The 26,850-nt window shown below is 37.4% G+C and overlaps 1 protein-coding gene across 8 annotated transcripts in view; it reads right to left on the bottom strand.

The window, feature by feature from the left end:
• The window catches only part of CNTN4 (contactin 4), a 928,656-nt gene that overhangs the window by 278,706 nt on the left and 623,100 nt on the right, over nt 1-26,850 (bottom strand). For all 8 annotated transcript variants that reach the window (XM_082412135.1, XM_082412132.1, XM_082412131.1 and 5 more), the window contains one exon: nt 21,253-21,428. In XM_082412135.1, coding sequence (XP_082268261.1) covers nt 21,253-21,428 — 176 coding nt within the window. The remainder of the gene's footprint in view (nt 1-21,252; nt 21,429-26,850) is intronic.

The raw sequence follows: 26,850 nt of genomic DNA, 5'->3' as shown, positions 1-26,850 counted from the left end.
CCTCTTTAACTGTCAACCATCTGTCAAGACGAGGCTCAGTCACTGCCCCTCTTGGGGAGTCTCCTGGGCACTCCCAGAATAGGTCGTATGTTGCTCCCCCACGCTTCCACAACACACTGTGCACACCACTGTCTTTTCATTCACTGTATAATTTCCTGGAACACTTTATTAATACCTTATGCCTTTCTCTCCCATTAGTGTGCAAGATCCCTCTTGGTCGTGTTTATTCCTTTCAGACATTTCTTCTTTAGATCTTCTTCTATTGTCTTTTTCCAACAAGGCATGTCTTACTTTTAAAATTGGAAGAAAATATTCCCTTATACTTTGTTTTGGTGAATCTTTTAAAAGAGCCATTGCTACTAATATTATCCTTATTAAAGAGAATGAAACTGAGGCACAGGAGAATAAAATGACTTGACAGAGTGGAGTGGCATATGTGAGACAGAAGAGACAGCCATATAAACTGTGTGGGCAACTGCCCACCATGCCACTCGCTTGTATAACTTAACATTTGCATTAAAGATGGGGCACCTAAATCTATTTTATTACTTAGCTTCAATTCTCACTAGCTTCACAAAAGGGAATATTTTTTCCGTATTTAAAGATATCTATTTTTCATACAACATGGTTGTAAACTCAAGCTAACTTCTTCATCTGATGCGAAGCCAAAGAAACAGTTATTTGTACGTTCTGATCCTGGTGGAAGAAAGAACGGCATGCCTTTTTCCAACGCGGGCACCTAGACCCACAACTTCAGGGAATTTTGAGGGTAATTTTAAGTACCGTATATACATTTTGCTTTCAGTGCTGACTTTGAAAACAAATTCCTGGAAGATGTGTGAGACTCTACCATGCTCTATTCCGGAACATTCCTGCTTCTAGACCCTACTGGTGCAGAAGAAGCAGTATTTTTCAAGCACAATGGCTTCCCACTCTGAATTTTTAATAGAAAAGCAAACCAAAAAAAAAAGGAAAACACATGGTCTACACTGGCTGTGTATGCATGGCCTGTGTTTCCGGGAGTAATCTGTCGTGTCTGGTAGCAGAGTCCCTTAGCCGTGCCTCAGGTGGTAATAGAATCCCACTGAATGTTTTACCAACTAGTGAGTGCTGCTTTTAAACTCTTGCTATTCCCACTGCATCAGCTTTTCAAACAGCAGTTCTTAACCACATGACACTTGAATTTTACATTCCTTTGCTGAGTCCGGTCTACTGATTATCTCTGGATCATTTCTATTCGTTCATGTTCCACCCTCTGTAAGGCCAGTGTAGTGACACGCGTAATAGCTGTGCAGAAAGAAGTGGAAAAAAGGAGATAATGGTCTGCAAAAATCAGCAGGTTTCAAGATTCCTTGTCTTTTATGGAGCCAGACTGGTGAGGGATTCTACAACACACTTCCTCTCTTGGGGAGAAGGAAGATGGTCACCCTGGATAAAGGATGGGGATGTACCTGGGAACAAAATGCAATAGTGCCTTATCCTAAAGGGTTGCAGAGTTCCAACAGCTGCCTTCAAAACTAAATGGAAAGAGAGGGAAGAGAGGCCACTCTTTCCTTCTTCAGTGACAGGATATAATTAATCTAACCTTGAAAACAAGACATAACACAGGTGCTGAGGTCCAAGAACTGAGCTCCAGGGAGCACTACAGAGGCTAGCATTGGCTCCTGCAGACAGTCTGCTGCTCTCGCTGGTACGTTCAGTCTGCTGGTTGGGACGCTGCCTCTGCTCATGTTTTCTAAGGGTTGACACTGCCAGCAAGAAGCATTTCATCTGCCACCCATTCTATCAGCTCAGGTTGTTTGTCAAAGCACTGGTTCATAGTCTTTTTTTTTTTTTTAACATCTTTATTGGAGTATAATTGCTTTACAATGGTGTGTTAGTTTCTGCCGTATAACAGAGTGAATCAGCTATACATAGACATACATCCCCATATCTCCTCCCTCTTGAGGTTCATAGTCTTTTGTATTTAATGGGGCAAGATAATTTTTTTTTAAGAACGGAGGTGTGTGAAACCAACATAGATGTTTCTAAATATTGCTGCTAAAAACTACCACCACTCTTACTACCATCTTCCACCATCCTCAATTCATACAAGAAAGAATTTTTCAACATTAAAAATTAGAGGAAGGGTATAAAGTCAGGACAAAAAAAGGTTTTATAAATTGTCTAAACTCTGCCTTTTTAAAACAATATAGTTTGGGGAACCTGCATTTGAAGGTATACCCCCGAATATCTTCTTCACAAAATAATGACAGACGTCAGTCACCTCACAAGTAAAGATCCATTGATTTGGCTTAAGAAAGGAGCCCATTTTAGATCAGCTCGGTGCTTTGTGTCCACCTAGAGGGGTAGGCTAGGGAGAGTGGGAGGGAGACGCAAGAGGGAGGAGAAATGGGGATATAAGTGTATGTATAGCTGATTCACTTTGTTATACAGCAGAAACTAACACACCACTGTAAAGCAATTATACTCCAAAAAAGATGTTAAAAAAAAAAAAAGAAAGGAGCACACTTTAACTGAAAATAACAATGTGGTGTAGTGAAAAGACATCAGGACTTGAAGTCAGAAGTCTGAGTTTTGATTCCGAGATCTGACACTTACTAGTGGCAGGGACTTGAGGAAGCTGCTTCTCATCTTGAGTTACTCATTCCACAGTTGTACAATGGGGACGATGATGATGATAAATCATCCCTCATGGGGCTTTTGTAATGACAAAAGTTAATAACAGATTTGAAAGTGCTTTCTAAACAGTAAAATAGTATAGACAATTTAGCTATTAATTATTTTTCCAAGGCATAACAGTGGTGGCTTAGATTATCAAGGAGAAAGTGAAGCAAGCCATTGACAGAAAGAACCAAAACATATTCTGTGGAGAGAGTGACAGTTTCCTTGGCTTTACAGTCTTCAGTGCCAAGACAAAACAGGGAAAATCATCAGGATTATTTTGGAGGCAACTGGAGGACAAGCTCCTCCATATTTATTTCCTGAGCTCTCTACAGCTGGCTAAACGAGACTGTGCCAGCAAACCAGTAAACACTGCACTGATTTTCTTTTTTTTTTTATAAACACAATTTCAGCTAAAAGACATTTCATAGTTAACAGATTGAATACTAAGCCAATTAGCCAGATCACCTACTTGCTAGTTGTAGCAACATTGATTTTGTTGAAATATTAATTATCTAAAACAAGATTTCCTGCTTAACTTTCAAAACAAGCTTAAAATGCACTATTTTACATCATTGCCAAGGTTAAGAGGAAGATGTTTATGATGTGATTATAATTTATATTCCTGGATTTACCATTCATTTTAGAGGCATCAAGGCCACCTGGTCAAATGAAGGATACATGTGTGATGCTTAATTTCCAGTAGGAAATGGCAATGACACTCAAGGTAATAAATATGAAGGCTCCACAGATGTAATACATTCGTTCATCTCTAAATGCCACTCTTTGCCCAAATTACCTACATTTCAGCAATTTAAAAACCTCAGCTCATGTAACATTTATGCACAAATGTTTTCTAGCTTCAACATTTGGTTGGCAAACGGTAAATGACATCACACATCTACTGCTATGTAATGATATTTTAAGTTCTTCTTCCCTCTAACCAATTAAAGAAAAAAAATGCAAAAACACTAAGAGTGCAAGCTATTTAATTTAAGAGCTTTTACTGAGTGTCTGCTGCCTGTGGAGCACCGTATTACATGCTGGGCTATCAGGATAGGGAAGCCACAGAGCTGCCACCAGTAAACTCATATTCAAGACTTCGCTCCTTATCATTATTAAGATGTTGGTCATAGAGCAAATCAGAGAAAGAAAGGGGATCAGAACCCAGTGTCTGGGACTCCTAGTTTGGTACTCTCAGGTAGCAGCATTCCTCCAATGGGCCTTGCATTTTCCACCATGAAGTATTCCATGGACTAATTATTATCTCTATTATCTGCCAACGGGATCACTAAACGAATATTTTAAAAAACAGCTCACTTACAAAAGGCAATAAACAGCACTCCTATAAACTTCATTTTTTTTTTTTTAGAATACACTAACTAGGCCCTGATTAGCTGTGGCAAACAGTGGGTCTATTTTATAAACCAAGCACATGACAGCTGTTCATCAGGAGTGGTCGTAACAGCCCTCTGATCAAAAAGTTACATGCACACCAATCACCTGACAACAAAGGAAATAAAGTCTTTGGGAGATCTCCTTTCTCCTCCTGCAGAACAACATCTCTTCCCGAAGCAAAGCACGTGTATCTTTGTCTCTGAGTTTTTTTTGCATGTAAAGGGTTAAAATTTCAAGGTTGCCATTCCTACTAGCATCTCTTTGGGACCCCTGCTTCCATGTAGAGTAACTTACTAGTCTGCTTATCCAACAAAAATGTACTGAACAAAGCAAGGCACTGGTAAAGTTTCTAGTGGGGTTGATGAGCAATAGACAAACTGGTAGATACAATTATAGACTCTTATTAGGGAAAATGTAAAGAAAATCAACAGGATATTGAAAAGACAGGACTGAGGAAAGCCACTTTAGCCAGCATGGCAAAGGTAGTTGATATCAGAATTCTGCACCAAAAAACCAAAAATGACCCTTATTGTGACTTTGGACTTCAACTCTGATTTGGAAGAAGTGGTGACAAGAGATGCCTTCTACCATCTCATGGGGGGTTAGGAAGGGGAGCGGGAGTAAGATTTATTGCTACAGACAGGAGATAAAATTCTGGGAGGTTCTTACTTTCCATTGCCCAAATCCCTAACCTCATGAAATGTTTTCTCTTTTGCTGGTGGTTTGTCCTTTCCAGCACCCAGTATTGTTAGTTTCTCCGTGTAGGGGTACAGTGCTGTTGTTGAAGAAATAGGTACTAAATATTTGTTTTGATCAGGTTTAAATTTAACACATGCTTGTTTACTTCTTGGCTAATGAAGGAGGAATTACTGAAGAAGGAATGGGGTTTCTCCAGGTGGCACTTGCCTTATAAATCTATGGGATAACCTCTGAGGGTACCTGTTTACTAGAGACAAAGACAGACAGAAAGACAGAGGACCTTCTACACAGCTATTCACAGATATAAAAGCTCTGTGTAACATAACGACATTTAATGACATCTAATCATATTTAATTGACAATTAATAATTTAAAATTATTAAGTGAAATTAAAAACACAAATGAGACAATTAGAGCAGAACCTGATCAGCCGTCTAACATCATGAAAACAAATAGCTTCGCTTTTCTACTCTACACCAGAAGCTTTGCAGATATTTCCTAACTCTTAAAAGAACCAAGTGAGGCAGGGAAACCAGAAAGAACGTCAGCAGCATCATGTGAGCTCTGCTCTCGAGCACTATCTTGACTTCCTTAGCATCTTCAATCTTATTCTCTCATCTTTTGCAGAAATTTGGTGTCGAAAAATAAGACTAGTGATATTGAAATCCTGAACTGCACTCAGTGAGGTCTCTTACTGGCCAAAGAACAAAGCACGACTTCGCCTTTTCACCCACGGATGCAAGTGGAGGTTGGTTAACAATATGACATCCAGAAAAAAAAGAGTCTGGCTCTTTTATTAGTATCACACTCCAAACTCAGTTTTGAGTTTCTTGGCAAATTGTTTCCTCTGATGGAGATGCATTTTCACTGCAGTAGAAATAAAAGAGAGACAGTATGGTGTAGTGATGAATCAGGCAAGTACTGAAGTCAAATAACCTGGAATCTGCTCCTGGCCTTTCAACTTCCTAGCTGAGTGGACTTTGGCAAGTCATTTAACTTTTTCATACCTCTGCTCTCTCCTTTGTAAAATGGGAATATCAAGAGTACCAGTGTCTAGAGTTGAGATAGGATTAAAAGAGAACTAATATTTGACTGCCTAGCACACGCAAGTCAGGTAAGAATTGTTAGCTCCTTTTGTTATTACAGGTGGTCGGTTGGGGATGTGTGAATAGATGATTGGACTTACAGGAAGCTCCCACTGTACTGAACATCATGTAGATTTCAAGGCACTGAGCATGTTTTACAGAAGCACATAGCTGAGAATTTTCCTAATCTTTAGCCAGTAAACAGATATACTTCAAGGTCTTGAGGTAAAATGCAGAATAAATAAATAATCTTCACTCTACTCACTCCCTACCACCATCTTCTACTCTGCTGTATTCACCTCTTCCTGCTCTGTGTACTCCAGCCACACAGGTGGGTCTTCTTTGATTCCCCTAAATGTGCCACATTCTATTCTACCACAGTGCCTTTGCACATCCTGTATTTTCTGTCTGGAAAATGCTTCCTCTTGAGTCCTTACATAGCCTTCAGATCTCAATTAGAGTCCCTTCCTCAGGGGAAATTACCATCTGTCTATGTTCACTTCATTTGTTAAAAATGTCAAAGTACCAAAACCATTTTTTTTCCCATTTACCTCAGTGGATGATTACATACTTCTTGTGTAATTACTTGATGAACACCCCCTGCCCCCTGTTAGAATGTGAACTCTCAGAAAACTGGCCTGTTTTCTTTCCTAATGAATGCCATATACAGCCTATGTTTTCTCCTCTGCTGGAATGCTTTGCTCTTTTCTCCGTACCCCTCCATTCTGCCTCTCCTTGAACAACTATCTAACCAACTATCTTATAAACAAACACCACTTTCAGGCCATCGCTCCATTCCCTCTCCGCTGCTGCTTATTCTGTCCTTTGTTCCTTAGAAATCAAGACTTCAACCTTCCTAATACTCACCACCCTTGAGGTTACTTGTCCAATATCTGTCTTCCCTGCTGGAGGTAAGTTTCACATTTGTCTAGTTCATTGACGTGCTCCTGCTCATCTAACACAGCACTTACTACCTAGTTGGTATTCATTAAATATTTATGGAAAGAAAGAAAAACAAATACACAAAGGAAATCTCCACACTGAATATTGATAACTCAATTTTTTGCAACACATGTACTTGGATGATGCGGTGGTACTTCCCAAAGGTACTTCATTTTTCAAATATGCAGGAGGATTAACAATTTCCTGATAGTATAAATAATTACTTAGCAGAAATCTCAGGTTGTGATTACTGAGGTTGAATTATATGCAGGATCAATGGTTGTTTAGAGTATAATGAAGCTTAGTATCTTAGAGAGAGCAATTGCTAACTGTTTTTGAAACCTTGGAACATCTACCATGTTTAATGCTGAGTAAAATGTAAAAACATGAATACAGCTGGATTTGGAGGGTGTATACCGACCAGTGAGAGGACCAGACAAAACCACCCTAGTACCGGAGCATTTGCAGATGAAGTACCAGAGCACTTGTAGACAAAGGAGATAAGAAAACACAGCATTCATGTGTTAATGTACATTCTGTACATGAACAGGTGAAGGCATGTTGATAAACATACAAATGATATTTCCCTGGCATATTTCATTCTCACAACTCTAAAATACTACCATTATGCTTCTTCTGAGGACACTGGTGTTGAGAGGAGTGTGGAAACTTCCTCAAGGTGACACAGCCTTTCGGTGGTAGATACAGAGAATGTCAGGTCCAAAGGCAACACGGGGATTGAAAGGTCTAAGCAAATTTAGGATAAATCACTTATTATAAATTACTCTAGTGGAGATAAGAAAACTGACATTTCAAAATAAACGCTGGGTCAATAGTATTCTCTGTTCTGAGAAAACCCACTAAGGACCGTTTAAGGTATGCAAATATACACCAATTACCTCCATACAGTTTTTGGAAGAGTTAGAAGTGGAGATGCACTGGCCTATGTTAAATGGTCTGGTTGCTTATTCAGTAGTTATCCTAGGACTTCAATGCCTTAGAGAAAATTGTTTCTCTGTGGATTTAGAGCTTGCCTGGCCTGTAAGATGGTGATTGTTCGTAAGAAATCGCAAGCATTCTTGTCTGAGAGGTTGAGGAAAACAGAACTAAGACTCTGAGGAGTAAGAAAAACAATGAGTTCTTCCTCAAATTTGAGGAACCAGTAAATTAGGTTGTCAAGGCTTCAAATGTGATGTTATTTAAGATTACATAGCTCAGAATTTATTGATTTTAAACTTTATATAACTCATCCAAGGGCAATGTGCTTTGTTTATAGGAAAGTGAGATGGAGTCTATAGTTAATGTGATATATGCATCATATTTCTTTGATCTTATGATACTATTAATGGATACTTCTTGATTTCAAAACTTGCTATAAAGCTACCGTAAACAACACAGTGTGGTACTGGATAAGAACAGACATATAGATCAATGGAGTAGAAATTAACTCTTATACTTATTAGAGTCAATTGATTTTTGGCAAGAGTGCATGACCATTCAATGGAAAAAGAATCATTTTTTCATTAACGGTTCTGGGACAAACGGATATCCACATGCAAAAGAATACATTTGAAAAAATTTAAAAAGAATGAAGTTGGACCCCAACTTCAACATATCCAAAAATTAACTCAAAATGGATCACAGGCCTAAACTCAAGAGCTAAAACTACAAAACTTTTTATTAGAAAACATAGGAGTAAATTTTTGTGACTCTGGATTAAGTAATGGTTTCTTAGATATGACGTCAAAAGCACATGTAACATTGTATATATGTGCCACATCTTGTTTATCCATTCATCTGCTGATGGACACTTAGGTTGCTTCCATGTCCTGGCTATTGTAAATAGAGCTGCAATGAACATTGTGGTACATGACTCTTTTTGAATTATGGTTTTCTCAGGGTATATGCCCAGTAGTGGGATTGCTGGGTCATGTGGTAATTCTATTTTTAGTTTTTTAAGGAACCTCCATACTGTTATCCATAGTGGCTGTATTAATTTACATTTCCACCAACAGTGCAAGAGGGTTCCCTTTTCTCCACACCCTCTCCAGCACTTATTGTTTGTAGATTTTTTGATGATGGCCATTCTGACCGGTGTAATGTGAATACCGTATGCTAACACATATATATGGAATCTAAAAAAAAAAAAAAGGTTCTGAAGAACCTAGGGGCAGGACAGGAATAAAGACGCGGACGTAGAGAACGGACTTGAGGACACGGGGAGGGGGAAGGGTAAGCTGGGACGAAGTGAGAGAGTGGCATGGACATATATACACTACCAAATGTAAAATCGATAGCTAGTGGGAAGCAGCCGCATAGCACAGGGAGATCAGCTTGGTGCTTTGTGTCCACCTAGAGGGGTGGGATAGGGAGGGTGGGAGGGAGACTCAAGAGGGAGGAGATATGGGGATGTATGTATATGTATAGCTGATTCACTTTGTTATACAGCAGAAACTAACACAACACTGTAAAGCAATTATACTCCAATAAAGACGTTAAAACAACAAAAAAAGCACGTGTAACAAAAAACAGATAAATTGACTTCATCAAAATGAAAACTTTTGTAGTTGAAATGACGTCATTAAGGAACTGAAAAGACAACATATAGAATTGGAGAAAGTATTTGCAAATCATGTATCTGATAAGGAACTTGTATCTAGTATATATAAAGTAATGTTACAGCAAAATAATGGAAAGCCAAATAACCCAATTAAGAAACAGGCATAAGATCTGAATATATATATCTCCAAAGACAATGTCACCAATAGTCAGTAAACACATAATAAGTTGTTCAATATCATTAGCCGTTAGAGAAATGCAAATTAAAACCAGAGTAAGATACCACTTCACACCCACTATGACAGCTAAAATAAAAAAGACAGGCAATAACAAGTGTTGGTAAGGATATGCAGAGATTGGGACCCTCATACACTGTTAGTAGATTATAAAATGACACAGCCAATTTAGAAAATAGTTTGGCAGTTGCTCAAAATGTTAACATACGAGTTACCATTTGACCTAGCAATTCCATTCCTAGGAAGATACCTGAAAGAAATAAAAACATGTGTCCACATTGAAAAACCTGTAAATCAATGTTTACAGCAGGATTACTCAGAAGAGCCAAAAAGTGGAAACAACCCAAATGTCCAACAACTGGTGAATGGACAAACAAAATGGTATTTTTCCATACAATGGCCTATTATTTGGCCATATAAAGAAATGAAGTACTGTTACAACTACAACATAGATGAACCCTGCTAACATCATGCTAAGTGAAATAAGGCACAAAAGGCCACATACTGCATGATACCACTTATATGAAATGGCCAGAATGGGCAAATTCACAGAGGCAGAAATTAGGTTAGTGGTTGTCCGGTGCCGGGTGGAATGAGGAATGACTGTTAATGAGTACAGGGATTCTTTTTAGAATGATGAAACTGCTCTGAAACTAGACAGTGGTGATGGTTATACAACTTTGTGAATAGGTTAAAAACTAACTAAATTGTACATCTTAAACTGTTGAATTATATAGTATGTGACATATCTTAATAAAACTGTTACTAAAAAAAGATGGTACTGGAAGTCAGAGGCAACACTTTAATGAATTTTGTTTTTAAAAGAGAAACACTAAAAAAAAAGGACTCAGTTCAGGGAAACAGACTATTTTAGAGGAAACAGTACCTCATAGGGTAGTAAAGGCCAAGGCATTTCTGTTTCTCTTATATTTTTAACATGGGCTGATTCATATACTCATTCAGCTTAATTTATTCCACAAGGATTTATTCAGCACCTATTCATAAGTACCTGCCCTCTGGGTGGTAACGTTTGAATACAATAGGAGAAAGTAATCGCTGAACTTAAAATTAAGAAAATCCATTTGTTGACTCCCTCACATCCCCTAACCTCTATTAAATAAATCTGGGCTACTTAAAAGATAGTCTATACGGCATAATTAAACTAAACTTTATGAGGTCAAGCTAACAGACTGCTCACAGCACAAGACTGCACTGAATTTGGGGTGGGAGAAAAGTAAATGCTATGAAAGAAAAAACAAACAAATTTGAAACGCTAAAGATATACAACAATGCAAATATTCTGCAGCAGATCAACACTGTAAATATCATTAGTGTGTACCCTAAATACACACATCAGGGATAGATTACTGACTGGCAGCACCATCCGTCAAGGGTTTAGCGGCTAGCACAGAATTTCATCTCTGGTTAAATGTCTAACAGAATAATTTAGCTCTTGGAAAAACACAGACACACTGACACACACACATGAACTCACACACACACGCACACACACCTTATCATGATGTCCCTGAGTTTCAGACTTAACCTCTGAACCCTAAAGCATTTGTTCTCTCCAGGGACCACATATTACAGCCGTGAAGTAAAAACCAGCCAGCGTGGTGCATAAAATACACGTCCACGAGGAGCCAACTGGCTTGTTCCGATTAGAGGCTACTCAGTGAAAGGTGCTGATTGGGAAGACAGCAGAATCGGGCCCTCGATAGCACAGGGGCTTCTTTCTGCAGCCAGAAATGTCATAACACGAATCGTAACAATGCATGAGAGACCATAGTAGAACTGTTAACACACACAGGTTGGTCAGATACTCTAAATGTGATGATAGCTAGTTCCTAAGACTTTCGAGTGCCAGACAAAAAGGTCAAATTCAGGGAAAATGACCTAGAAAAAAGAAGTCCAGAGAGAGGGTCTCGGGGCCAAAAAACAACTCAGAATCACTTCAAATCATTACACTATGGAGAAAGGGCCAACTCCACCTATTTTAGAGAAAGCCTATACCGGACTATTCCAAGAGATGGGCAGAAACGTGCTGGCGAAAAGAAAAGCTTACTCTGAACTTCTGCAGAGTACTATCTTTTTCCAGTATTTCATCAAATCATACTACACAAAGATTAAAACCCCTTTTATGCTCCCCAGAGGAAAATACAAAGAGTGACACAAAACTTGCCCAGATTATTCCACATTTAATCAAGGCCGTCCCTCTCAGTACTTTGCTTCCTAATACAGTTCAGTTACAAAAGTACCTGACCTCGGTCTCACTCCTAGGTGGTTTTATTTTTTCCTTGATGAAGGTGGTCAGGAAAGAAAAGAACTGTGCATATGTTGGTCTACTAGTTTCCTACCGTGGCCATAAACAAGTTACCACAAATTTGGTGGCTTTAAACAAAAGAAACCTATTCTCTCGCATTCTAAAAGCTATTAGTCTGAAATCAAGGTGTCGGCAGGGCTGTGTTCACTGCGAAGGCTCTATGGGAGAATCCTCCCTGGGCTCTTCCAGCTTACGATGGCCGTTGGCAATCCTTGGTGCCCCTTGGCTTCTTCTCTCCAACCTCTGCCTCCATGGTCACAGTGCCTTCTCCTCTGTGCGTCTTCTCCTCTTTTGTCTCTTGAAAGGTCCTTGCCATGGAAGGCAGCTATGCTAACCACGATACCACCAACACCTGGGCAAGGACCTTGCCATGGGATTTAGGGTCCAAATGCTTAACTCTGGATATCTCGAGAGCTTTCATTTAATTACATCTCTAAAGACCCGTTTTTCCAATTTGTTCCACAACTGCGTTTTCACTCATCATTCGTTGCCTCTTGGTATAATGCAATTTTCCAAAGCGTTTTCCATTTTTGCCAACAAAGTCTTCCCGTTGACAGGTTCTAGGTGGTTGTATCTTGTGGTAAATTATGATTCTAACCACTACAGGTCGTCAATTGGAGTCTGAATTTGAACCATAATCTCTCACATAAAAACTCTTGAAAAGAATGAGATACGATGAGTGTTCTCTAGGTTGATACCTTCTCCCATTCAAAAACTGCTACCTTTTTCAACTAACTGGCGACACCTAACTGATGGTAGACCAAAACTTCAAACCTACAGCGCGGTGATGGTCAGACTTGATCCTCACTGTCTAAAAACTAAACTTGAAAAACAATCAAACAAAATTATTTTAATATTTAGTGACTGAATTATTCAAAACAATAAAACAAAAAGGGATAACATTTTAGTAACATTACTTAAAAAAAAAAGATACGAAGTGTTAATTGTTTTTAACTTGGTGATTTCTTTTAAAGCCCTGACTCATCAAGCCTGTATGAATACCTATCTGATCCTGGTTGCCAATTTTAATGTGTACTGTATTCTTAGAATGCTCCTGAATTTTAAAAAATTCTCTATACTTATTGATTTAGTCATGAACTGCTCTTTGTCAGACCCTAAACTGGACTGTGGCATGACTGAAGGAAATATACCTAATAAATGAATAGCTACAACTAACTAGCATCTGTACATTAACAGGTTTTGTGGAAGAGACAGAAAAAAAAATACAAGTGAGAATAATGCTGTGTACTTGTGAATTTCAATTCTTTGTACCACATCTCACAACCGCCCACATCACTAAGAACCAACAGCACACCTATGTACTAACTAGTTCTGCATTATGAAATTTTCAACAGACACCAATTGTCACCAGCATTCTTTTTAGTACCATGGTAAGTGGCAGACAATACCTACTAAAAACATTATTTCAGAAACTCAGCAAGTTTTGGTTTGAATTCTTCTAACTATTCAAATGAGAAAATTTTAATTCTTTTATGGAGGATCAAAGCCCTCCATTGATAAATGTTAGCAGCAATTCAAATACTTCTTAGTTGATCAAGTTTTAATTGATCTAAATATCCACAAATTATTTATCCAAACAGTCATCCATCAACATTTTATTGCTCAGAAACAGAAGTCTGCCTATTTAAGCAGCCTTCCTAATTAAAGATCAGTCAAGTCAGTCCTGAGTTTGGCCATCTATCAAACTCCCAGTTATTGCTCTGATTGCACATTTTATTCTTTGGCTATGAAAGATAAACTAACTAAACATTAAAAGCAATGCAATTTGAAATTTATTGTGAATAACTGCAATGATCAAGACTCAAAAACCAGGTTGCCAAAAGCCCCAGTTGGAGTACAGTAAAACATTCAAAATTTAATATATTAATCTTTATTACCATCATCACCACAATTGTCAGAGGGTACCTAAGTTAAGGAGAACTCAGACAAGGCTTACTTTAGTACCCATAAGAAACATCTTTTTCAACAATGTTATCTGATCAGCTACTGTTCATCAATGTGATATTTTCACCATAAAAACTGTTGACTGCACATAACTGATAAACCAAAATTAATCTCAAAATGGATTGGTTTAGTGAGTTCTTTATATATATATATAGAGAGAGAGAGAGAGAGAGAGAGAGAGAGGGAGAGAGAGAGGGAGAGAGAGAGGGAGAGAGAGAGAGGTCATAGAAGGCCAATATGGGGTGGTTTTTGCACCTAAGGCTCCCTTTCATTTACCATCTTCATCCTTCTTCTTTTTTCTTCCTTTTCCTCTTCTATTCCCTTCCTCTTAATACAAGCTCAGGAGGTAAATATGCAGGGTTTGAATAGAGTGTACCGATCTAGTTTCTTTTCCCACCTCATGCGAGGCACCAACAGAGATCAGCATATCCATCGCTTCCTTCAAAAGAACACCACCTTGCCCACAGCCAAGACCATGCCAGTTTCCCTCCAGCAGGCAGGAGACTTGATTTTGTTAAGCGATTTAATTTTACCGTAAGCAATTTGGAGGTACTTATGCATGAATTATAGTCATCCCCAGCAGGAGATGAGTAGTATTAAGTCTTCTGTTTTGAAGATCTGAACTGTTATAAAACAGCTGAACTTCTTCCAGGAAGAAGGCCCCAAACAATGTTTATGAAGCAATCAGTTTGACAGGCTAAAATCTGGAGTTATTGGATTAGTCTCTTGGAAGCTCTTCTTAACAATCTACATTTAAAGTACATCTTTTTCACATGTGGGGGAGGAATAATACAGGAGTAAAAAAACTTATAATAACATGTCATTTACTGCTTGGGGATATAAAGTTTGCCAACTCAAAGTTATTTATCATAAAATATCAATATTCAGAATGTTTTACAACCTACTAGCAATAAACTGGAAATCTGCATATTAACTTTTAGAGCAGAAATATTGTTATTAATTATTCTCATTATGGAACCTGAAACCAATTATATTAAAATTAGAGCCACAAATGTATGCATAATTGTGGTATACAACATTATGGTTTTAGATACTAATAGCAAATCAACATTATGACAGCATCAGGAAGCCTACAACTAAAAAATTAAAAACAAACTAATGATGGATGTACTGTAGGAAAGGTTGTAAACACATTGAAAAATCCAAGTAGGTGTCTACAAAAGAAACATTTTATTAATCCCCCAAATCTATAGTTCGAATATGAATTCCACGAGGAAAGCGTAGTTTTAGCTGTCATGAGGGAACTATGCATGTCAAATGCCATGTAATGAGCATGTGCTCAAAAGTCAGGTAGCCAGATTCCTATGCTGGGTCCTCTCCCTTCCACTGCACCCTTCGTGAAAATTATCTCATTTCTCTAATCTGCAGATTCTTTACCCATGAAGAAAAATAATGCCTATACTTCCCTGGGTTATGTTGAGAACTAAATGGGATAATGCTTCCAAAGTGCTTAGCCTAATCTCCGACCTAGAGCAATCAAAACATAATAAAAATTATAACAATAGCTAACATTTATTAACCCCTAATGTGTGCCAGACAATGATCTAGGAATTTTAGGCAATATTAATTTATGTGATCTTCACAATAAAGGAGGTAGAGTTATTAACCCTATTTTATGGATAAAGAAACTGAGGCAGAGAGAAGGACCTTGTCCCAGGTCACAGGGTTACAGGATAAATTGAATTTCAACCCAGGGAATCTAACTCCAGGGCTTGTGCTCTTACCCCCTATACCTAAGTGTTTAATAAAGGTTAGTTATTATTCTTATTTTAAAAAGACAGAAAAAGGAGGGGAAAAGAGGGGAAGAGAAGAAAAGACAGAAGGAAAATACAGAAGCAGCTTTTTCATCATTTTCTCATGCTAGGAATTATTCTGGGCTTTTGCATATGCTTTATAATTTAATCTTCATAACACCCTAAGGGAGAAGTATGGTTATCCCCAGGGCTCTGATGAGATATCTCAGTTCTAGCAACTTTATAAGACACATAAATTGGAATGGAGCAATGGACAACATTCTATTCTATCTAAACTTAGGCAATATAGTATCTCAGTTTCTCAAGCCCACATTCACAAATTTTTAAAATAGGGACTTGGGTATTTTATACACGTGTAAGTGTAGATTACAACTTACTTAAAAAAATCCACATCTATATGTCAGTGAACAAAATTGCCCTGTTCCCTAATTGTGTAAGGTGATTCTCAAGCAGATTTGAATTGGGATGCTTGGCTGGGAAGTGAGTAGGTAGTGTGACAGAGCTGTAGCACTTCATTCTGTGTAGACACAGCCTCTGGAAAAATCCCCACCATGAAGCAGTGAAAGTAATGAACTGAAATTCCTTCTACTCCTGGCCTTATCTTCTGATTCAGGTACCTACGTAAGAGTTAAAGAACATTCAACTTGCTTTACCCCTTGTGAGAAGGGGAGGTTAAAGGAAAGCTATTCCTAAACACTTCATTGAAGCTATATATACTCTCACGCCAGGTTTTCAGGATACAAGTAAACTTTGATGGCATATTTTAACATATGATGCCCCAACACATACCCTTATCTGGAAGTAGGATGTCAATCGTCTTCTACACAAACTCAAGGTGGAAATACTTGCATCTACCTCCAAAGCACTCGCAAAGGACTGCCAGAAAGTCCTTAAATGCAGTGGTCCAACTCATACCCCAAACATGGCCTGATGACTTTAACATCCAATCCTTATAACTTATTCATTTATTCAACAACTATTATTGCAAGTTTACTAAATGCCAGGCACTGGGTAGACCCTGGTAAATTAATCAATCAAGTCTGCTAGTCCAAGGTGAAACAGTAGGACTAGATGGTAGAAGGGGCATTGGTAGTCTACTCTTAGCAACAGGCTAAGTGACAGAAAGAGAAGTGATTGACCCTGGCTTAATATTGCAAGGGGACTGAAAACACAATGTGCTCCAAATTACATTACAATACTCTATGCTCATGAAAGTGTCCACACCTCATCAAGAGTGACTTCAGGGCTTCCCTGGTGGCACAGTGGTTGAGAGTCTGCCTGCTAATGCAGGGAACACGGGTTCGCGCCCTGGTCTGGGAGGATCCCACATGCCGCGGAGCAACTGGGCCCGTGAGCCACAACTACTGAGCCTGCGCGTCTGGAGCCTGTGCTCCGCAACAAGAGAGGCCACGATAGTGAGAGGCCCGCGCACCGCGATGAAGAGTGGCCCCCACTTGCCACAACTAGAGAAAGCCCTAGCACAGAAACGAAGACCCAACGTAGCAATCAATCAATCAATCAATCAATAAATCTTTAAAAAAAAAAAAAAAAAAGAGTGACTTCAGTTATGCTATGCCTGTTTAATCAAGGAAAGTTTTCTGTCCTAAGAAAAGCGGGGTTTCTTAGAGGCATCATCGCCATTAATTAGATTTTTTGCTTATGTGAATTAATTCATTTTTTAAATGCTAAATACAAGAGATTATCAAATTCTGTCTACAAAAGCAGTATGAAAATATTTTTTAAATAAATCATAAATGATGTCTACCTTATAAAATTGTCCAGTGGATAAAATTACAGAAGGTATGTAAATGAGATTTGAAGGTGTAACATGTTAGATAAAGATGAAGGGATTTTTTTTTCTTATAAATCAAAGTGACTCTAACGTAGACACAAATCAAGGTACCCTGGATTAGGAGCTGAAGCTGCCATTCCTTGGTTCTCACTTATTAATTATGTAAATAACAAGTAATTCAGTTACTTCAATCTTCAATTTAATTTTTTTTTTAAAGATACAGGCCAGGAAACCTTTAAGGTCCGTTTTAGCCATAAAATCATATGATTAAAAATGAAGAAATATTCTTACTTGCGTATTATAGTGCAGTAAGTACAGTGAAAAGGCAACATTTTTTTCCCTCAATGATTATGAAAATGCTTGGGAGAAAGCAATTACTCGGTAACATTTAAAAGATGTCATTTTCATGCTCCACCTTACATCACTGAAGAAAAATATTTTATTCTAACCAATTAAAAATGATTTTTGAATAGAGGCAATGTCTTTTATTTTTTTTTTTTAACTTAAAAAGGATAGAAAAGAAAGGTCTAGAAACTATATGTTAACGATCAAAATGCTAGACTCCGGAAAATGACTAGAATAGAAAGGGTGCGGGTTTACTAAAAAAAATACATCCTCCCCCAAAATAACTTTATACATATATTTTCTTTGTTGTGTCACTGAATAGGCAATTAATAAAGGAATTTGTTTATTCCTACATATAAATTATTCTAGACTCTGGAGATATAAGGATGGACGATAGTCTCACCTCTGTTAGAACTTAGATTCTATCATAGAAGTCAAATAATGAGAAAAAAGAAATACACAAAATCATTCCAGATCATAGTGAGTCCTAATGTTTGAAAACGATGTTGTTATGTAGAAAAGTAGAGGGCAACAGAAAGGTAGGCAGAAGACAGGAGAAGAAATGGAAGGAATTGCTTCTTAGGTTAGACATGGTGATATGGAAACTTTCTGTTAGGAGGTCACACCTAAATTGAGAACTAAGGATCATAGGAAGTGAGCATGTGAAAGATCAGGAGAAAAGCAAATAAGGCAGAGGGAGTGAAAGTATCAAGGACTGGCGCAAAAGATAGTTTGTAATTTTTGAGAAATGAAAACAAGACCATGGTAGTGAATCTGAGATTTAGTCTAAGTGCAGTAGAAGGCATAAAGCGGGGAAGTGGAATGATCTCATCTACATGTTTAAAAGATTACTCTGGATGTTTTATGATAAATGGTTAAGGAAGATCTAGACAAGATTCACAGAGACCAGGTACAAGCGGATGTTGTAGAAATTGTACATCTTGATTTCAGCAAGGCGTTTGGCAAAGAGTCTCATTATTCTAAGAACAAGTAGGAGAAACTGGGATTCAAGTATAGTATGTATGGGTAAATTTGTAGCTAATTGAACATGAGTAGGTGAAGAATATTGATTTATAAATTTAATCTCATTTTATTGGACATTCTCTACTGGCAGGCTGCCCTGTCCCGGTCAACATTTTGTATCAATTATTTGAATGGACACACGCTTATCACATTTTCTGCTGACACTGAAGTAAAAGGATAATCAATATGTCAGATTTAAAAAAAAGATTTAAAACAATTTCAACTGTGATGGAACAAAGGGTCACAACTCAGAAGGTGAATTTAATAGGAGTAAATATAAAATTCTGGATTTAGGTAATAAAATAACACAATTGGGTAGCTCTGGATTAATAGCCATTCATGAAAAATCAATCCTCTAATTTTATATGAAAAAAGTTGAAATATGAGACTTGGGGTTTAAAAAAAAGTGAATATCAATGTCAGCCCCATTCATCAAAAGAGAAGCTCACACCATGGGATACTACTGTTCCCACTGTCCTCTGCAAGGTCAAGGCACAGGCATAGAGTTGGGTACATTTCTATAGGGTCACAGTTTAATAGATAATTGAATAAAACTGTGTTGTGAAGAAGATGGTTGTGGATTGAGTACCTGGAGAAGAAAAGAATTACGGGACAAGGGACATGAACATATTTTCACGTGTCTGAACCTAACCAGATCACAGAGTAAGCACTGGGAGTGAAGGTGATAGAGATTTAGATACTTAGCTCAATTTTAAGGAAGAGATATTGTTCTTGTTTTTGTGTTTTTGAACAACTACAGCAATCACAGGTCAGGATGCTTTGTGATGAAAAGGTGAGCTCTCTACCTTCAGAATTTTTCAAGCTGAATGCTTATCAGCTGACAATTCTGAGGGTGGCAGGATGTTAGGCACAAGAAGTGGGATAAGCAGGGTGGATTCCAAACTCAGGCACCTCAACCACAAAACGAGTGGTAGAGCTTTTACTTTGGCTAAACTATTGTATTTAAATGGCTATCCCTGCATATGAGATTCTATCTTTCCAATATTTTTAGTAGTAGAAATGCCTGGACTTCTACAAAAGGAGAGCCTTAAGAGTTAGTAATTTGTTTTTTAAATGTCATAAATTAGAAAAGCAAAAGGTTGTTAATGCTATGTTAATCTCTTTTCTGTTGCTGTTATTGTTACTGTTTTTAAAAAAAATTCCTATGCTGTGAAATACAAAAATCAATGAAGTACAAGAGTAATTGAATACAGAGATTTCCCTACTCTGAGAGTCTATGATTATTTTCTAAAATGAATCCAACAAAATCTATTTGTTAAAAATATAGATACCACATTTGTCTTAAACCAAAAGAAATAAACACTTTGGTTCTGTAGCACTCAATCAGACATATCCTCCTATTTTTCTCTCACCTTAGATTATTTGGAAGACTACTGCAGAAGACATTCACAAAGAAAATAAGCCTGGTATCCCATATATACCTAATACTTAGAAAAGTCATTTCTCAACTAATAAAAATGCCACCAAACAGCAATAAGAAATTAAGTACTGAATATTAGGTATATTTGATATTGAGTTTCTGGAGAGGATTTTGTTAATGAGAATATCCTACAGTGTTACTGCCAACAGACTTTGTAATTAGGAAAGCTTTGACATTCATGCACTGCTATATGAGTTGGGATTTTACACAAGGAAATATATAATCATAGGCAAATACATAAACCCTTAAAAATACAGCTGAACATCAATCCTCCAAGGTGTCTATACTCAAATGTGTACTCACTGCTCTTGCCTGTCGATTTTATTTTCAACTTGCTATTTCTAAATTCCACTATCTTTCACATGCTCATGAACTTTCATTAGCTGGTAGTCTTAAGAGATAGCAATTTGTTTTTTAAATGTTCTAAACCAGAAATATAAAAGGTAAAGCTTTGATTGCCTCTACTTTTTGTTTTCTGTAGTTGCTTTTAAAATTTTCCTTTTCCTTCAAATAAGAAAAAGTATTAGAGAATTATAGGATTAAGAGACTACCAAGCTTTTTTCTTTTCCAACTGTGAGCTTTATGGCTAAATCGCTTGTCACATTGACTATTAACTTACTGGCAATTCAACTGCTTGCTTATACACACTCGCTTTAAAATGTGTGTGGGTGTATGTGCGTGTAATTTGTTGTACATGTAAACTTATATGTATATAAATTTGAGTGTATGTGAATTTATGTGTATAGAGCATCATATAACCAAATTATCATACAGTCAAACTATCTCAACCCTTATAAAAGCAGAAGAATACATCTTCCCATTCAGATTTACAGTTTACCCTACAATGAAAGATATTTTGCAAATATGAAAAAAGGGTAAAGAAGATCAACATGACAAATTAAAATCTGTTTGGTTTTTTAAGATAAACTGTTTTAAAGGCTGATTGGTACAAGGCACAAAAACTCAAAGTCACATTTGGAGCAGGATATAATTGCTACTTACAAGCAAACTGAAGCTTTGCTTCTCTGCTAACAATTGTTCCAAACGAGTTTGTTGCTCTGCACTGGTACGTTCCAGCATCTTGGGTTTTATTGGGGTTACTGATCAACAAGCTGCCTTCAACAACACTGTAGCGGAAATCCATACCAATGTCAACATCTGTTCCATTTAACTTCCACCTATAGTATAAAAATGCCAGTAGATAAAGCCTTGTAATATTAATCAATACTTCTGAGTTGTCTAAAATATATAAAAACTATGAATTGCATGAAATATCACCTGTGACTGTTTTTTAACCATGGTTAAAAAAAAAAAAAATTAGAAAAGCTCTACCCAGCAATGGTGTCAACATAGATGCATAGACATGCTTTAAAAGAGCACGTCCTTTTGAAGTAAACGAGATATTAAAATTTTAACACCTGTTTTGGTGACCACTTAACAAGGCTACAGACACTTCCCTTTTTTTTTTTTTTTTTGGAAAATTCCCATAGCATCTTGTACAACTTTCTTCAAATAGCACTCCTCAGTAAAAGTCCTTTTTCTGGTTTGCCGTCATTCTTTAAATGGGTCTATACAGATGACAGAATATACCATTTTCCGGTAGATTGCTGAGTATTTGATGAAATTGCAGAGTTGTTTTGATTTGGTCCTTAATATGACTGAAATGGTTGACTACAAAGCAGAGGAATTCTATTGATCTAGAGTTGTCTTAGGAACCAAACTAGCCTTCACCAGGGATCACTCTGAAGATCTCCTTAGCTACCGGCATTCATCAATCAACCAGCCCAATAAACTGTAGATCAGGCCATTAGGTAACAAACACAAAGAGGGTTTTCTTGCTTTTCTGTTTGTTTACTTGGATCATCTGTGTATCTGAGTACAGGGCCTGGCCCAATAAATTAGTTTTAGTGGGACTCACACATTTAAACAGCAAAGCTTTGGTAACAAGATCTCCTTTTTTTTTTTTGTAAACAGCCAATAACATTCCAGAGAGACCTTACCTTAACCAAACTGCCTTTCAGTAAGTTGTTTTAATACGTACAAACTTTTGAACTAATACAAAACAATCATTATCTTTTTTTCTCTTCCTTCCCCACAATCCTACATAAAACATCAGGTAATGAATATAGCATAGTCGGAGTATCTGAATTATCAACCGTCTCCTAGTAGCGTCACACTGGGAGGCCAAAAATAAGGCAACACTAGACCATAAAGGAAATTGATCGGAAGCAATAACGGGAGTAAAGAATGAGAAACAGTCACCTTATTTCCTTCAAACAGTAAAAAAACACTATTTAAATGTGTGTGTGTTCATACATACTCATTGTGTATCCTCTTATAACATTCTGGGGCACTAGGGCTGGTATGCATAATGTAAAAGGATTTAAATGAAAAAAATGAAGGCCAGTTAGTTTCAAGATTTTGGATACTGGGTATCATCAAAAACATGTTTAAAGAATGAGTGCTTTCTTTCCACCAAGACGTCTCTCACACTTCAAAGTCAACCTTAAACTACACCTCTCCTAATGAAGTCTTCCTCAATATTCCTAGTCAAGATAAATCAAAGCTTCCCCCAAGCTCCTACAGAATTCTCCTTACTTGTTTAGGTGGGAATTCTGCCTTCACCATAGATAATTTGCCTATATCACTTTCGTAGTCTCCCTTTAGTAACCTAGAACTTGACACTCAGTGTGCTCAATAAAGGCTTGTGGTATTTCACTAAATATTTTACTTCTTGGCTGGATATTTTAGCTTTGAGCATACACAATTTAAGAAGCATCCTAGCCCACCACAGCACAGCAGTGTACGTTTGTTCACGTCTATGTCTTTGAAAGGTGAAAATATGGAAATATGAGGGGTGGGAAAGGTGGGCCAGATCAGGAAATGGGACATAGTTCTTTATGTGTTTTTTTATAAGAAGATGGGTATTAGAAACTGACATTGTTCTTAAGCTTGACAGTAATTCTCTCTGTGTTCTGACACAGACAAGAAAGTAATAAGCAATAAAAAGAGAACGATTGGGTTACATCCTAGCAGGTCTATATGCTCATGAATCTCCAGGGCTGACTGCTTGCCCTAGACATTTTTTTGAGTCAGCTGGTCACATCTCTGTCATAACTCTCACTTCAAATGAGAGTCGAGCAATTTAATATGACAAGTGTAAGAACTCAAAGAGGAAATTGCAATCTAATGTGAGCTGCAAGCAGAGGCAGAATTTAGGAATGGGACCACGTGAGCCTTTCTAGAAAAGTCTTCGTAGGGATAATGAGAACACCTCTGTGGGTTTGTCTACACTCGTCATCTCAACCAGAATGCTCTGCAGAAAGTCCATTAATCTACTTTATTACCCGCTTTTACATACAAATAGCACAGGAAAACGGAATATTTAGAAAATAAGGCGCTTGTTGTGAAACGCAGTTGGGTCTCCATTACACAGCACTATACCAAGTTTTATTGCGATGCAGTCACTGTTCATTCCAACTGAATGTGGACTGCGTTGAATTCCTTATTCCACACTGAAACAGTCTTGAAAACATTCACAATTCATTTTCAATGTTTGAGGAGTCTTTTAAGAACTGGTAATATAGAGGCGATGCTCATTTGACACAAAGAGATTTTCCCAAGGGCCAGGACATGGGTGAGTCTTGTAAGCTGATTTCCGAATTATTCAGGGAATCACAACCCCATTCTCTCCAGAGAGTGAGGTTGTGCACAACCAAACACTGACACTGTGAAGCTCTGTAAGGTACCATTTTTCAGACTTTGCTGGGAAGCTGTCTATAGGATGTGTTGTAGCAAAACCCTCTCTCTTTGTTCACTGTTTCAGCTTGGCACCGAAGAAGGGGCAGGACCTTTCTGACCTGAAATTTGTTGTCTGCAAACCAAGCTGAATACAAACTTCACAGCAGAATTATTTCCACCAAATACTTGACCATTCTTTCCGTCGGGAAATGGAGGCTAAGAGCCATAAGTAATGTCACATGTCCTTCAGGAACTTTAACACAAGGAAAGTGGGCACAAGTCAAAACTTCTTAAGTTTTTCTGGGTCTGGGTCAATCCTTTCAAAATTGAGGGGCAGGAAACAATGAAAAGAGAAGGCTCCGTTCAGGGAACAAACACAAAGAAGAGAGGTCAGTCGGGGCATCTGAGGGAAAACCTAATGGCGAAGATCCCCATGAAGAACTCACCTTGAATTTCTCCTAGGGGTTCCTCCCCTCAAAGTCAGCCTGAAGACTGAAAAAGTTCAGCCAGAAAGATGTTTGAAAATACCTGATCTCTCCATTCTTTCTCTTGTTCTTTCCTTCTACAAAAGGGAGTTTTTAGCTCCCAGGTACCAATCAGCTATTTTGTCACAGAGAAACTACCAAAAGTATAAAGGAAAGTGAAGTACACTGCTACCAACTACTAGTGCATTTGATTAAAAGTTTTCTTCTCAGCTTTTCCTGGCAATCTTCAGAACCATAATAGGTTTCTGTTCCTCTGCTTGTTTTAAATAACAAAGCAAGCCCCTATATCTAGAAACACAATGTTACAAAAGCAATGTTAATTAAAGGTCAGAGTTTGGGGAAAAACAAAGCAGCAACCTGCCAAATTCTGCTGCAAAATTTGTTCTCATTTATGACTAACATCTGAACTTATACTTGGCGATGTACTAAAAACTGGGGCCATTTAACTCATCATTTATGTATGTAGGAACCTTTGCCTCTTGCGTTTATTTATTTTACTACATAAAGCATTTAAAAACGTTTGATTTAGCCTTGAAGTCAACATATTATAGGGAGAATAACTACATATTCTGATTTACCCAGGACATTGCTGGGTTTACACCTGTCCTCCTGGACTAATTATTAACAGTGGCCTTTTGCTCTCAGAAGTGTCCTGGTTTGGATGATAAATTACATGTTCACCCTAATTATATGGTCCATTAGAGAGTTGTTTTTTTTTTTCTTTCTGGAATGTACTTCCTTTTTTTATCCCTATGACAAAAGGTCACTAGCCCTCCAAATTCACTTAAATATCTCCTTTTCTGTGAAACTTTCTCTGATACCTTCCCTCTCTATCCTGAAGCAGACTTTCTTTCCTCCAGAATGCCCTAGAACTTGGACATCCTTTTTTCACACTTCCAGCATAGCCCTATACTTCCACCTCCAGGCACTGACCCCCAAAGCACACTATTTGAATATGTAGTTTATTAATCTTTGAATACCTCAAACCTAGCATGGAACATTGCAGCTGCTTTAATGTAGTGGTTTAAACATCTTTCCTAGAGGATGTATTTTTCAGAATCCTAATATATACCCTAGTTCAAAGCAGAGCTACCATGATGGAATCTTGGTTAGAAACTCTACAGTAACTCACCCCAGGTAATTCCTGAGTCAACTCCTTGGACCCTGGAATTCACAGTTTGAAAAACACTGGGGTGGTCTGATGAATAATGCTATGTTTGATGAATGAATGGGCACACAAACTAAATTCTAAAACAATTTCCACTACGTTAATACCACCATCCTGTATGGGATGTCCCTTGCCCTCTGCCAGTTTGAAAACTATCAATACCTACCTCAGTTCAAATTCCACTTCTGTGCCCCCCGGGTGACTCCAATTTCTTCCTCCCCTAATCTATGACACATGTGCCATATACTCTTTTGGTTTTTACATACTACTACATATTGGTTATTAGCTTAAGGTTTTCATCGTTAAATCTGAATAGAGGTAAAATAATATTTATGAGATGTATGTATATTATATAAAGAATCCTGAGACAATAAAGATCTGTGTTTAAGAAAAGGAATATTATTACTCTTGAAGTCTCCTATTTCCATTTTGATTCCAATCACTCCTATCTCAATGGTTAATTATAATCTTGAATTTTGGCTTTTTCATTCCTTTGATTTTATGATTTTATCATGTATGTTAGTACCCTTAAACAACTACTCCATCTTACCTGCCTTTGAACTTAGTAAATACGGGATTATAAACTTTGCATTCTTCTATGACTTGCTTTGTTTACTCAAAGTTACGTTCCTGTGATCCATCATGTTTTTGTAGCTATAATTCATTGATTTTCACTGTTGCATGGGGTTACCGTGTATGAATATGCCAGGTTATATTTATGTATATTATTTTTATTACGTTAAATTTGCTCTTCTAAATTTCTGTCAATTTGGTGGGTTTGAAAGAGTGTGTCGTTTTAGTTTTAATTTGTATATTTTAATATACACTGATAATCTCTTTATATGATTAATGGATATTTGATATTCTTTTCTAAGAAGTATCTGATAAAGTCTTTTGGTAATGTTTTTATTAGGTTACTTGTTTTTTACTTTTTGATTTGTGGAAATTCTTTAAATAGTTTACATATTAATCCTTTGCAAATAATATGTATTAAACATATCTTCTCCCAGTTGGAAGCTTATAATTTTACCCATCCCAGTATATTCTGCTAAACAGAAATTCTTTATTTTAGTGAAGTTAAATATTTTCTTCTATGATTTGTGCTTGTCATTATTGAAAAGTTTTTTCTTCCCTACAAAGTCATAAATATGTATGCCTATTTCCTTTTAAAAGTTGTGTAAATTTCCCATGTTGGTTTTCTATTCA

Source organism: Balaenoptera physalus (assembly GCF_965194825.1).
Source record: "Balaenoptera physalus genome assembly, chromosome: 11".
NCBI classification, from domain to species: domain Eukaryota; kingdom Metazoa; phylum Chordata; class Mammalia; order Artiodactyla; family Balaenopteridae; genus Balaenoptera; species Balaenoptera physalus.
Note: the sequence above shows the minus strand (reverse complement) of the source record. Positions and strands in the feature narration are given on the sequence as shown.